The sequence below is a fragment of the Orycteropus afer genome, unplaced genomic scaffold, assembly GCF_000298275.1.
Source record: "Orycteropus afer afer isolate SDZICR_OR568_19922 unplaced genomic scaffold, OryAfe1.0 scaffold00099, whole genome shotgun sequence".
NCBI classification, from domain to species: domain Eukaryota; kingdom Metazoa; phylum Chordata; class Mammalia; order Tubulidentata; family Orycteropodidae; genus Orycteropus; species Orycteropus afer.
Window position 1 is genome coordinate 1,944,166 of NW_006921686.1, and position 12,406 is coordinate 1,956,571.

The 12,406-nt window shown below is 55.5% G+C and overlaps 1 protein-coding gene across 1 annotated transcript in view; it reads left to right on the plus strand.

The window, feature by feature from the left end:
- Positions 1 to 12,406, plus strand: part of ZNF541 (zinc finger protein 541) — a 54,146-nt gene that overhangs the window by 6,136 nt on the left and 35,604 nt on the right. Inside the window, exons 2-6 of the mRNA XM_007943037.1 lie at positions 3,015 to 4,884; positions 8,807 to 8,865; positions 9,111 to 9,270; positions 9,686 to 9,850; positions 10,777 to 11,092. Of these exons, the coding sequence (XP_007941228.1) occupies positions 3,015 to 4,884; positions 8,807 to 8,865; positions 9,111 to 9,270; positions 9,686 to 9,850; positions 10,777 to 11,092 (2,570 nt within the window). The remainder of the gene's footprint in view (positions 1 to 3,014; positions 4,885 to 8,806; positions 8,866 to 9,110; positions 9,271 to 9,685; positions 9,851 to 10,776; positions 11,093 to 12,406) is intronic.

Consider the following 12,406-nt stretch of genomic DNA (forward strand, 5'->3'; position numbering starts at 1 on the left):
GGCTCTTCCCGTTTCCTTATCCCCCAGAGGTGTGTCGCCTGTGCTTAGGAGCGCACTGGGGCCCCTCACGCGGCCAGTGCTCCGTGGGCAGGTTGGACCTCAGGTTCACACCAGGGGGGACACTGCTCCTGTGATCTGCAGATACACTGGCCTGCTCCCAGAGCCACCTGAGGCAGGAAGGGAGTTTGATTAATGTTACAGAGAAATGTTCCCCGCCCCTGATGGGGGTCAAGGGAGCTTTGGTGGAGCGGTGGTTAAAGTGCTCGGCTGCTAACTGAAAGGTCAGCGGTTCAAACCCACCTGCTGCTCATGGGAGAAAGACGAGGCCATCTGCTTCCGTAAAGACTTCAGCCTTGGAAACGCTGTGGGGCAGTTCTGCTCTGCCCTATAGGGTCACTAAAACCAAAAAAAAAAAAAAACCAAACTCACTGCTGTCGTGTGGAATCCGACTCAGCAGCCTCTCCTTGGGTTTCTGAGGCGGTATCTCTACGGAAGTAGATTGCCCAGTCTTCCTTCCAAGGAGTGGCTGGTGGGTTTGAACTGCCAGCCTTCTGCTTAGCAGGCAAGTGCCTTAGGCATTGTGCCCCTAGAGCTCCTATAGGGTCACTGAGAGACAGAACTGACTGTGGCAGGCTTGTTTTTTGGTTTGGCAGGGACCTGGGGGAACAGATCAACGCTCTGTGAGGGAGATGTGTCTGGGTGACATGAGAAAACACGGACCCAAAAGTTCGGAGGTGCTCTTTGTTTCAAGAGCATCAACCAACCCGCTTTTCTTTTTTTAAGCCTCTTTTTTTTTTTTTTAACTCTCGGTTTTTAAAAGGAAGCCTATTGTAAGAGTTTGGTGCAAACGTTCCCGCTGTTCTTGCCGTCTCAGAGACGGTAAGCCTTATGTTCAGTGAGGGGAGGGAAGGGAAGACAGGTTTCTTCAAAGCGAGACTTGAACGTGGGAGGTGACAGCCCCTGCGTTTCCACAGTGTACCTGTCCATCGCCCAGAGCTGCTACTGGCCCTTCCTCATTTTGTCCTGCCCCCCCCACCCCAGGGGAAGGAGGGGTTTGCTCCTGTCGCTGGCTGGTAGGAGAGTTGGGGCTGGAGCTTGTTGACTAGAACTTAGCTCTCCTGAATCCTTCTCTGGAGTCCCTGGGTGGTGCGGACGGTTGAGCGCTGAGAGGTTAAGCAACCGAAAGGTTGGTAGCTCAAACCCACCCAAAGGCACCTCAGGAGGCCTGGCTCTCTGCTCCCAAAGGTCACAGCCTTGAAAAGCCTTTACAGCAGATCTCTGCACACACATGGGGTCGCTGTCAGTCAGAGACAGCTTGGCGGTAACTGCCAGCAACACCAGTTCCTCTCTGTTGCTTCCCTCATGACTGGTAGGAACCCAGGCAGGTGAGGTACTCAGTCACTTACAGTTAGGTTATTAATGTCAAGTACCAAAGGAGCCCTGTTGGCTCGGCGATTAAGCACTCAGCTGCTGACTGAAAGGTTGGTGGTTTGAACCCACCCAGTGGCTCCACGGGAGAAAAACCGGGCAACCTGCTTCCATAAGAATGACAGCCAAGGAGCCTCTGGGGTAATTCTGCTCTGTCACGTAGGGTCACTGTGAGTCAGAATTGACTCTCCAGCACCCAACAACAACAGCATGTGTGTGTAAATACGATGCAGCTTGTATTTGTATTTGCCAAAATTCTACATACATTTGGCTGTTTTCTAAAAAGTTTTTAACGATTAAATCCACTGCTATCAAGTTGATTGCAACTCATAGTGACCCCCAGAGGGTTTCCAAGGCTGTCAGTCTTCATGGAAGCAGAGCCCAAACCAAACCCACTGTTGTGAAGTAGATTCTCACAGCGCCCCTAGAGGACAGAGTGGAACTGCACCCACAGGGTCTCCAAGGCTGTCCATCTTTACAGAGGCAAAGCCCAAACCAAACCACTGCCGGGGAGTCTATTCTGGCTCACAGCCCCCCTAGAGGACAGAGTGGAACTGCACCACAGGGTCTCCAAGGCTGTCAGTCTTCATGGAAGCAAAGCCCAAACCACACCCAGTGCCTGGAGGGGATTCTGACCCACAGCCCCCCTAGAGGACAGAGTGGAACTGCACCACAGGGTCTCCAAGGCTGTCAGTCTTCATGGAAGCAGAGCCCAAACCACACCCACCGCCGTGGAGTCCATTCTGACTCACAGCGCCCCTAGAGGACAGAGTGGAACTGCACTACAGGGTCTCCAAGGCTGTCAATCTTCACAGAGGCAAAGCCCAAACCAAACCCACTGCCATGGAGTGGATTCTGCCTCACAGCGCCCCTAGAGGACAGAGTGGAATTGCCCTACAGGGTTTCCAAGGCTGTGAATCATTACCTCAGCAGACTGCCTCATCTTTCTCTCCTGGAGCAGCTGGTGGGTTCCAACCACCGACCTTTTGGTTAGTAGGAGAATACCTTAAACACTGCAGCACCAGAGCTCCTGGTGGGTTGGTTGGACATCTGTAAATTGGCTTCTCTGGTGTGGGGGTCAGAGTAGCTGTCTCCTTATGTAGCCGTCCCACAGTAAGATTTAGGCTCACTTGCTGAAGGAAGGATAATTCCTCAATTAGCATTTCCTTGCGGTAACATAGTGGTCGCCACTAGCCGCAGTGGACTAGGTGGCAGTGGGTTTGGCTTGTTAGTTTGAACCTGCAGAACTCTAGTTCTGAGGGAAGTGATAGGAGCTGCTTGCAAAAGCCCTTCTGTGGGCCCGCGTGTTAAACAGGTGCTTCCCTCCCTCGTGGATTCTCTTGTTGCTAACGTGCATTGGGAACCTCCTAAGAGCAAATGGTGTTTACAAAACAATCTTCTTTGCCACCGGAGCTGAAGTCCTGCATGGGGACAGCTCTGGGACCAGGATTCCTTGGGACCCCCCCCCCCCCGGGTGAACTCTGGCCTGGCTTCCGTTGATTTTTTAACACAAAGAGGTCTGTTTCAAGGGGAGCTCCCTGGCAGACAGCGAGGCCCGTGGCAGGCCGCTTGGCCGTCTTTCCCAGCGGCCCCGGTGCTGGTTGTGCACCGGGGATCCGCGCGGGGCCTTGTGGTGGCCCGGCCGGCGAGGCGCCGCTGAGCCGTCCCCCTGTCTCTGCCCGCAGGACAGGGCACATGCTCACCCACCAGAAGACGAAGCCGTTCGTGTGCGTCGAGCAAGGCTGCAGCAAGAGCTACTGTGACTACCGCTCCCTGCGCCGCCACTACGAGGTCCAGCACGGCGTGTGCGCCCTGAAGGAGGCCCCCCTGGAGGAGGAGCCCTGCGGGGACTCGCCCCACGCCCACGAGGCGGCCGGCCAGCCGGCGCCCGGCGGCCTGCGCGCCCTGGTGCCCCCGGAAGCCAGGTCCCCCGGCTCCCTGCTGCCCAGCCGGGACCTGCTGAGGTGCATCGTCAGCAGCCTCGTGCAGCAGAAGATGCCCGCGGCGCCCTCGGACCCCGAGGCCCGGGGGTCGACCGGCGCCTGCCCGGCTGCGTCGGGCTCCTCCGCCTGCGCCCCGGCCAACGCCCCGCATGCGGCCGCGGACGCTGAGGGTGCCACGGAGCCGCGCCCCCCGCTCAAGGAGACTACTGGAGCTGACGGATTCACGGGCGTCCTCCCGGGGGCGGGTGAGAACGGGGTCCCCGACGCCCCCGAGTCGGAGCTGTCTGTCCTCCCGCCGCCGGCCACCCTGGAGGCCTGGCCTGACGCCGGGCCCCGGCCGGCCCGCCTGCCTCTGTTCCGCGGCCAGACCGGCCCCGCCGGCTCCCAGCCGCCTGGCCACAACTTCCAGTGGCTGCGCAACCTGCCGGGCTGCCCCAAGGGTAAAGGGAACAACGTGCTGGTCGTGCACAAGCCCCCTGCGGCGCCGGCCCGGGAGGGCTCGGAGCCTGGCCCGGCGCCCAGCGGCGCCTCCCCGGGCGTGGAGGCTGCGCCCGGCTCGGACCTGCTGCCCTTCCCTGCCGCGCTCCTGAAAGCGCACGGGGACACCCCGAGCGACACCAGAGGCGCCGGCGGGGACGACGCCGCCTGGGCCTCCAAGAAGAGCAAGCACGAGGGTGACTCCCAGGCCTGGCAGAGCCCCGGGGAGCCCGGCGCCCAGGACGCCGCGAAAGGCGGCGGGCCCTCGGCGGAGGCCACGCCGCTCTTCCGGCCGCTCTTCCTGAAGTCGCCGGAGTCCCTGGTGAGCCACGAACAGATGCAGGTTTTCCAGATGCTCACCAAGTCGCAGCGCATCTTCGCCGCAGCCCAGCTCCCCGGGCCCGAGGCCGCCCTGAGGCCTCTGCCGGGCTCCTGGCCGCAGCAGCCCGCTGTGGACTCCGTCCAGGTCAGCCCTGGAAACCCGGAGCCCCAGGGCTCCCCGGCCCGCAGGAGGAAGTCCACGCCCGCCTTTCCCCGCGAGGCCTCCCCCGGCATCGCGCGGCAGGAGGCCACGGCAGGACCGAAGACTGCGCCGTCCCTCCCGTCCTCAGCCGTGGACCCTTCTGCTAACCCAGACGCCTCTTCTCTGGCCAAGCAGCTGCGATCTGCCAAGGGGGCGCTGGACCTGGGGGACATCTTCCCCTCCCCCTGCCCATGGCAGAGCCAGCCGGGGGGTGACGAGACACCTGCTGCCCAGCTCCCTGGGAAGCAGGCCCGGGCCCCGAACGGCACAGCCTCGGGGGCCACGAGAGGCGACAAGGGCCCGGCCTGCTCCCGGGGCGCAGGCTACAGGCTCTACTCGGGCAACTCCAGGGCCCAGCGCTTCTCCAGCTTCCGGAAGGAGAAGGTGAAGATGGGTGTGTGCTGTGCCGCGTCTCCAAGCCAGGTAGCCATGGCCTCCTTCTCATCAGCCGGGCCTCCAGCAGAGCCCTCACGGGATGCCAAGTCCAAGCTGACCATATTCAACAGGATCCAGGTACCTGGCCGCTTGGGGCGAGGCACTGGCCAGCATCTGAGTGAGGCCAGTGTCATCTGTTGCTTTAGCATTTATTAAGGAGGCCTGGTGGCACAGCGGATAAGCACTTGACTGTAAACCAAGAGGTCCGCAGTTCAAACACACAGTGGCTCCTGGAGAAGGATGAGGCAATCTGCTTCTGTAGTAAAGATTTCAGCCTTGGGAACCCTATGGTGCAGTTCCACTCCATCCTCTAGGGGCGCTGTGAGTCAGAATACACTCCACAGCAGTGGGTTTGGTTTGGGCTTTGCCTCCATGAATATTCTCACTGCTGTCCAGTTGGATCTGACTCATAGCTACCTCTCCTTGGGTTTCCAAGGCAGTATCACTACAGAATTAGGCTGCCTAATCATCCTATCGAGGAGTGGCTGGTAGGTTTCAACCGCCAGCTTCTGGTTAGCAATCAAATACCTCAGGGACTATGCCACCAGAACCTTGGAAACCCTGTGGTACAGTTCCACTCTGTCCTCTGGGGGCACTATGAGTCGGAATCGACCCCATGGCAGTGGGTTTGTTTTGGGCTTTGCTTCTGTAAAGATTCCCCCCGAGTGCTATCAAATTGATTCTGGCTCATAGCGACCCCCTTTGGGTTTTCTAGGAGGTAGATCTTTACAGAAACGAATGCCCAGGTCTTCCTTCTGCGGAGTGGCTGGTAAGTTTGAACCATCAACCTTCTACTTAGCAGTCAGATGCCTTAGGCACTATGCTACCAGCCTTGGAAACCCTGTGGGGTAGTTCTACTCTGTCCTCTAGGGGCATTGTGAGTCAGAATTGACTCAGTGGTGGTGAGTTTAGCATGTATTAATTGTCTAGGCACTTTATTTCATCTTAATTCTCATAAGAAATTGTACAGAGGTGAAAATGAAAGCTGAGAGATGATGGTTTTTAAAAAAACCTTTTTTAATCATTTGGGGGAAAAAAAAAAAGGGACCAGGTTTGCTGGTCTGATAGAGCTTAGTGGAACCACTGAGACTATGGCCCCTAGCTGCCCTTCAGGTCTGGAATTGAACCCACACCTATGGCTTCCAGCCAAACAAAAGACAGGCATATGAGTTGAACATTTACCTGAGGTAGGTACACTCCTTGGAGAGAACAATCATGGGAGAAAAAAGGGCTGCTTATGCACAGGGAGACAGCTCGGGGCAGGAGTGCATGGAGGGATGGACACAGGGAGAGGTAACTATCGAGAGGAAGTGGGAGGGGGGCTGTTGCATTGGGGTAAATTGTGGTCAATGTCATGAGACAACGTGTGTGTGTGAACTGCTGTATGGAAAGTGAATTTTCTCTCTAAACTTTCACCCAAATCACAATATAAATAAATAAAAGTCAAAGTAAAAAAAAAAACACCTTTCTTTTCAATCCTTGAAAATAGAGTGGGGACTTTACAGAGCTGTTAGAAATACTGAGTGTCATTTTGTTGCCACTAAACTCTCTCTCTGCTTGCTTACTGCTGGCCTTGTGTTTTCATTTGGACTTTCCTCCTTCAGTTCTTCAAAGAACTTAAAGGTGGGGACCCCTCTCCTTCATTGCTCCTGCACAAAGCGGCCACACACCTTCCCATGGTTAGCCACACACCTTCCCATGGTTAGCCACACATCCCACAAGTCTCTCTGGGCTCCCACCCTGTGTCTGACCCTGCTCGGCACACTGACTTCCTTCAAACACCGTGCTCTGAGGTCCTGCGCTTGGAGAGGTTCGGCCACTGCCCGTGAGTGACAGGGTTCTCTCGTGACTCCAAGTCCAGCACCTTCCTGACACACCTCACCTACTTTCTCATTAAAAAAAAAAAAAAAAACAGTTTGATTATTTACAGAGGAGGTTGGTGGTGCAGCAGCTAAACGTTTGCCTGCTAACTGAAAGGTTAGCAGTTCAAACCCACCCAGGGGCTCTGTGGGGAAAGAGCTGGTGACCTGCTGCCATAGAGATCACACGCTAGAAACCACACCGGGCAGTTCCACTCAGTTGCATGGGGTCACTGTGGGTCGGCACTGGCCCCCAACATTATTCCCGTAGCATAGCGTTTACACTTAAATGTAAATTTAGTTGTTTGTAGTCCATTTGCAGAGTTGGCATCCATCACCACAATCCATTTTAGAACCTTGCCTCACCTTGAAAAGAAACCCCCACACCCCTTAGCTCCCTGCCGTCTCCCCAGCCCCTGGCAACCACAGGTGTGCTCTCTGTCTCTGGGGACCTACCTGTCCTGGGCGTTGCATATAAATGGAGTCAGACTGTGTGGTCTCCTGGGACTGACTTCGTTCACTCAGCGTCCTGTTTTCTGGCTTCCTCCGTGGGGTCTCGTGTATCAGAACGTGGCTCCTTCTTACGGCTGCGTGAGACATTGTATAGATGTACCGTGTTTTGTTTACTTGTTCATCCACTGACGGACTTTTGAGTTGGTTCCACTTTTGGGCTGTTATGAATAACGCTGCTGTGAACGTTTGTACACAAGTGCTTGTGAGGACACGTTTGCATTTCTCTTGGGTATGCTGGTAGGAGCGGAATTGCTGAAATGTGTGGTGACTCCTCTTGCCATCCTGGTGAGGGTGAAGTGATGTCATTGTGGTTTTGATTGGCATCTCCAAGATGTCTAATGACGTTGAGCATCTTTTTGTGTGTTTGTTGGCCGTCTGCATAGGTTCTTGGAGAAATACTTGTTTAGGCCCTTTGCCCATTTTTCAGTTGGGTTATTTATTTTTCTATATTGAGCTGTAAGCATTCTTTACTTTTTTTTTTTTTAATTTTGTTTGTGATTTGGGTGAAAGTTTGCAGAACAAATTCATCTTCCATACAGCACTTCATACACATTTTCTTTCATGACATTGACTGCAATTCCCCACAATGCAACAGCTCTCTTTCCACTTCCTCCCTGTGGTTATCTCTTCCCTGTGTCCTTCCCTCCCGTGCACTCCTGCCCCCCAGCTGTCTCCCTGTGCAAACACTGCCCTTCTGTTCTCCCACGATTGTTCTCTCCAAGGAGTGTATCTACCTGATGTGAGTGTTCACCCCATATGCCTGTCTGTTGTTTGGCTGGAAGCCACAGGAGTGGGTTCAGTTCCAGACCTGAAGGGCAGCTGGGGGCCATAGTCTCAGGGGTCTCACCAGGCTCTATCAGACCAGCAAACTTGGTCTTTTTTTCTTTTTTTCTGAGCTGTAAGAGTTCTTAAGGAGCCCTGGTGTTGCAGGGGTTAAGTGCTTGGCTGCTAACTGAAAAGTCAGTGGTCTGAACCCACCAGCCACCCTGCAGGAGGAAGATGAGGCCGTCTGCTTCCATAAAGATTGACGGCCTTGGAAGCCATATGGAACAGTTCTACTCTGTCCTATGAGGTCGCTACGAGTTGTAGTCAGTTCTGTGGTAATGGGTTTGGTTTGGTAAGAGTTCTTTGTATAATCTGAGTGCAAGTCCCTTATCAGATACGTTGGTGCCATCAAGTTGACCTTGGACTCTTAGTGACCCCTGTGACAAAGCAGAACTGCCCCATAGGGTTTTCCTGGGTGTCACCTTCATGGAAGCACATTGCTTTTCCCCCATGGAGCCGCTGGGTGGGTTCAAACCGCCAACCTTTCAGTTAGCAGCCGCTGCACCTCCAAGGCTCCTTTAGGATTTGCAAAATTTGTCTCCCATCCCATGCCTTGTCTTTTCTCTTTCTTGATGGTAGTCTTTGAAGCACAAAAGTTGTTAGTTTTGATGATGTCCAGTTTGTCCACTGTGTGTGTGTGTGTGTGCACGCACACATGTGCGTGCCCTGACGTCATCTAAGAAACCATTACGTGGTCCAAAGTTAGGAAGAATTGCACCTGCGTCTTCGAAGAGCTTGCTGCTTTTACTGTGTGGTGCCTTCTCATTTCTGGCATGGTGGCTCAGCTGTCCTCTTGTCCTCAGGGTGGAAACATCTACAGGCTCCCCCACCCGGTGAAGGAGGAGAACATGGCGGCTGGATGGTAAGTGAAGGCCTCTGGCTGCCCGGAGCCGTTCGCTCAGAAGGGCCGGGGTGGCTTTCGGGTGCTGGCCCCGGTGAACGGGCTCTGGGTGCTTTCAGTCCTGAGGATCGTGGGCCAGGCTGTGAAGAGTTGGAGTCTAGGGTTCATCAAGAGTTGGCAGGGGGCCAGGCCCCAAGGACAAAAGGCCGGTGATGAGAGACAGAGTCCATTCCTGCCATTCTCCCCTCCTGCGCGTCTACCCGTAGTAACCAGCAGAATGGGGGCCTGGCAGACTGGGCAGAGCCAAGGAGCACTTACGTCTGCAAGAACTGCAGCCAGATGTTTTACACCGAGAAGGGCCTCAGCAGCCACATGTGTTTCCACAGCGACCAGTGGCCGTCGCCGTGCGGGAAGCAGGAGCAGCAGGTGAGGGGACACAGGCAGTGGCTTCTCAGGGGTGGGGCTCCTGACCAGCTGGAGGGAGTGACCGCCTCGGGGTCGTCCACCTCAGGATGGAGGCAGCATCACGAGGGGCTGCGTGCGTTCAGCTGGCCCTGCTCCAGGTCGCCGCCCCGACGTGTCCTTTTCCTGCCCCTGACTTTCTTTTCTCTGGCTGCTGTTTCTCGGAGTCCCTGGGCGGCACAGATGGCTAACGCACTCGGCTGCTAACCCAGATGTTGGCGGCTCGAGTTCACCCAGTGACACCTCAGAAGAAAGGTCTGATGACGTGGGGACAGACCAGCTCGGGTCTGACGCACGGGGGTCCCATGAGGCAGAATCGACGGGACGGCCCCTGGGTAGCGGCTGTGGTTCTTCTTAAAGAATTGTTTTCTGTGTCTAGGTGTTTGGCTCAGAGTTTTGCAAGCCACCAAGACAGGGGATGAGGCCAGATGGGGATGGGCAAAGCCCTCCAGGAGCCAAGAAGCCCGTCGACACCGCGGCAGCATCCCCTCTGGTGATCCCTGTGTCTGTCCCTGTGGCCCCCAGGACCTGGCTCTCAGCCAAGGTGGGTGCGGATGCCTCTCTGGCCCTGTGCCAGAGAGGAAGCTGCGAGGAGAACCCAAACCAAACACTGGTGACAATCCTGGCTACAGAAGGTGGCTTACTCATTCATTCAGTCAGTCAACACTCACTGAGTCTCCTCTGTGGTCGGCCCTGTGCTGGGCAGTGCTGGGGACACACCTGTAACCGTGACATCCTGGCCCTGTCTTCTCAGGGCTCCCAGTTCAGTGGGTTACACAGACCCTTCCTCAGACAGAGAGGATCCAGAGTGAGGGGAGTTGGGGGTACTCAGAGGAACATCTCACCCAGCCTGAAGAGGTCAGGGAGGGCTTCCTGCAGGAAGGGACATCAGAGCTAAGACCTGGAGGAGGAGGACAAAGAGGGGGAGGAGACTGGCAGAGAGGAGGGGAGATTTTGATCACGGGGTCGGTCATGTGGGACTTGTCATTTAAGTTGGTGCTGGAAGAGCCCTCCCCCGAGAGCCCCACGCTGGCTCTGGGACATAAGGTCACCTGAGTCTACGATTGAGCCTCGTCGTTGGTCTCACAGGAGCTGTTGTCATTTTGTCAGACTGTTGCTTCCCCTGCATCCCTGGTCCCCCCACTTCTTACGTGCCAGTCACCGTAACAACTGAGACTGCCCTCTCAGGGTCCCAGAATCCTCCGGGTCAGGGCCTCTCCTGGGGGTGTGAGTGTCTGTGCAGCCTGCAGCCGCACATGTCCCCAGGCACAGAGTCCCGGGCCTGCCTCTGCTGTGGGGGGCTCTTGGCCTCCTTGCCTCGGGCTCTTGGCTCAGACAGCTTGGTGTGTGTGTGTGTGTGTGTGTGTGAGAGAGAGAGAGAGAGAGAGAGACCCCCTCACCCTTGGAGCCATCGCCAAGCGGTGGGTGCCCTGTTGACCACCTGGGATCCTGAACGTCCTTCTCCCCCAGGGACCAGACAAAGATGGGGAGGAGCGAGACAGCTGCCAGTACAGGAAGCGGAAGAAGCGTCCCCAGGCCAAGGCCCTGTCCATGCCTCCCGCACGCTCGGCATCTGGGGAGCCAGGCCCCGGCGGGCGCCACCAGAGCTGCCTGCGGTCCCCGGTGTTCCTGGTGGACCAGCTCCTGCACGGCCTGTTCCAGTGCTTGCCCTACACGCCGCCCCCCATGCTCAGCCCCATCCGGGAGGGCTCGGGGCTCTACTTCAACACCCTCTGCGCCCCGGCCACGCAGGCGGGTCCCACCAAGCTCCTCAGCACCGTGCTTGGTGAGTGAGGCTGCCGCCCGCCAACTCCACCGCTCCAGGTCCCCTCTCCCCTGTCGTGCTCTCTGACCTGGAGGGGTACCTGGTCATCTGAGGGCGCCGGGCCTGGCCTAGACCAGCAGCCTTCTCTGCGCTTAAAAAAAAAAAACAACTCTGTGCTGTTGAGTTCATTGGACTCATAGTAACCGCTACAGAAGTAGACTGCCCAGTCTTCTTTCTAGGAGTGGCTGATGGGTTTGAACTGCCAGCCTTCTGGTCAGCAGTGAAATGCCGTAGGCACTATGCCTCCAGAGTGTTGTACGGCTGGGAGGAAAACACGGAGGCCATTTAGCCTGACCACCCTTCTGCCCTTCTGTGTGGCTTTAAAAAAAATAACAAACTGGCTTAAGAGCCAATGCCAGTACTCCAAAGAGGAGCACCACACCCATTAGCAGACCCCCCCATCCTCCCATATCCCCATCCCCCATCAGCAGACCCTCATCCTTCTGTCTCCCCAGCCCCATCCACAGAACCCCTATCCTCCCGTCCCCCCAGCCCCATCAGCAGACCCCCCCACCCCCATCCTCCCGTCTCCCCAGCCCCATCAGCAGACCTGCCCCCCACCCCCTGACAGTACTGAGTGTGTGTCCTGTGTTTGTAGACTTCTCTCTTTGGGACATTTCCTAGAGATGGGATCAGACAGGAAGTGGCCTTTTTGTCTGACTTCCTTCACTCTCTGGCTTTGTTCATGTGGCAGCATGTATCAGGACCTGTTCCCTTTTATGACTGATACGTCAGCTACATCTCCTCAGTTTTAGTATGCTGTGTTTTTATTTTCATTTTCTCAAAGTATTTTTTATTATCTCTTATGATTTCTTCTTTGATGCATGGGTTATTTAGGACCGTGGTGGTTTTATTTCCACATATTTGTGAATTTTCCAGATTTCCTTCTATTCGTGACTTCTTTTAATTCCAGTGTGGTCACAATCCTGATTTTGTATGATTTGAATCCTTATAAATTTATCGAGGCTTGTTTTATGGCCTAGGCCACGGTCTGCCCTGGAGAATGTCCGGGTGCACTTGAGAAGACTGGGTTCTACTGATGTTGGGTGGGATGTCCCATAAAGGTCTGTAGCTCCCGTTAGTTTTATAGTGTTGATCACCTCTTCTGTTGCTTGGTTGACCTTCTGTCTAGTTGTTCTTTTCCATCATTGAAGGTATTGAAATTTTCAACAGTTATTGTTCAGTCGACCATTTTACCCTTCAGTTCTGTCACTTAGTGCCTCGTATATCTTTTTGTTTTGTTTTGTTTCAGTATTCTGAGTTTTATTTTATTTT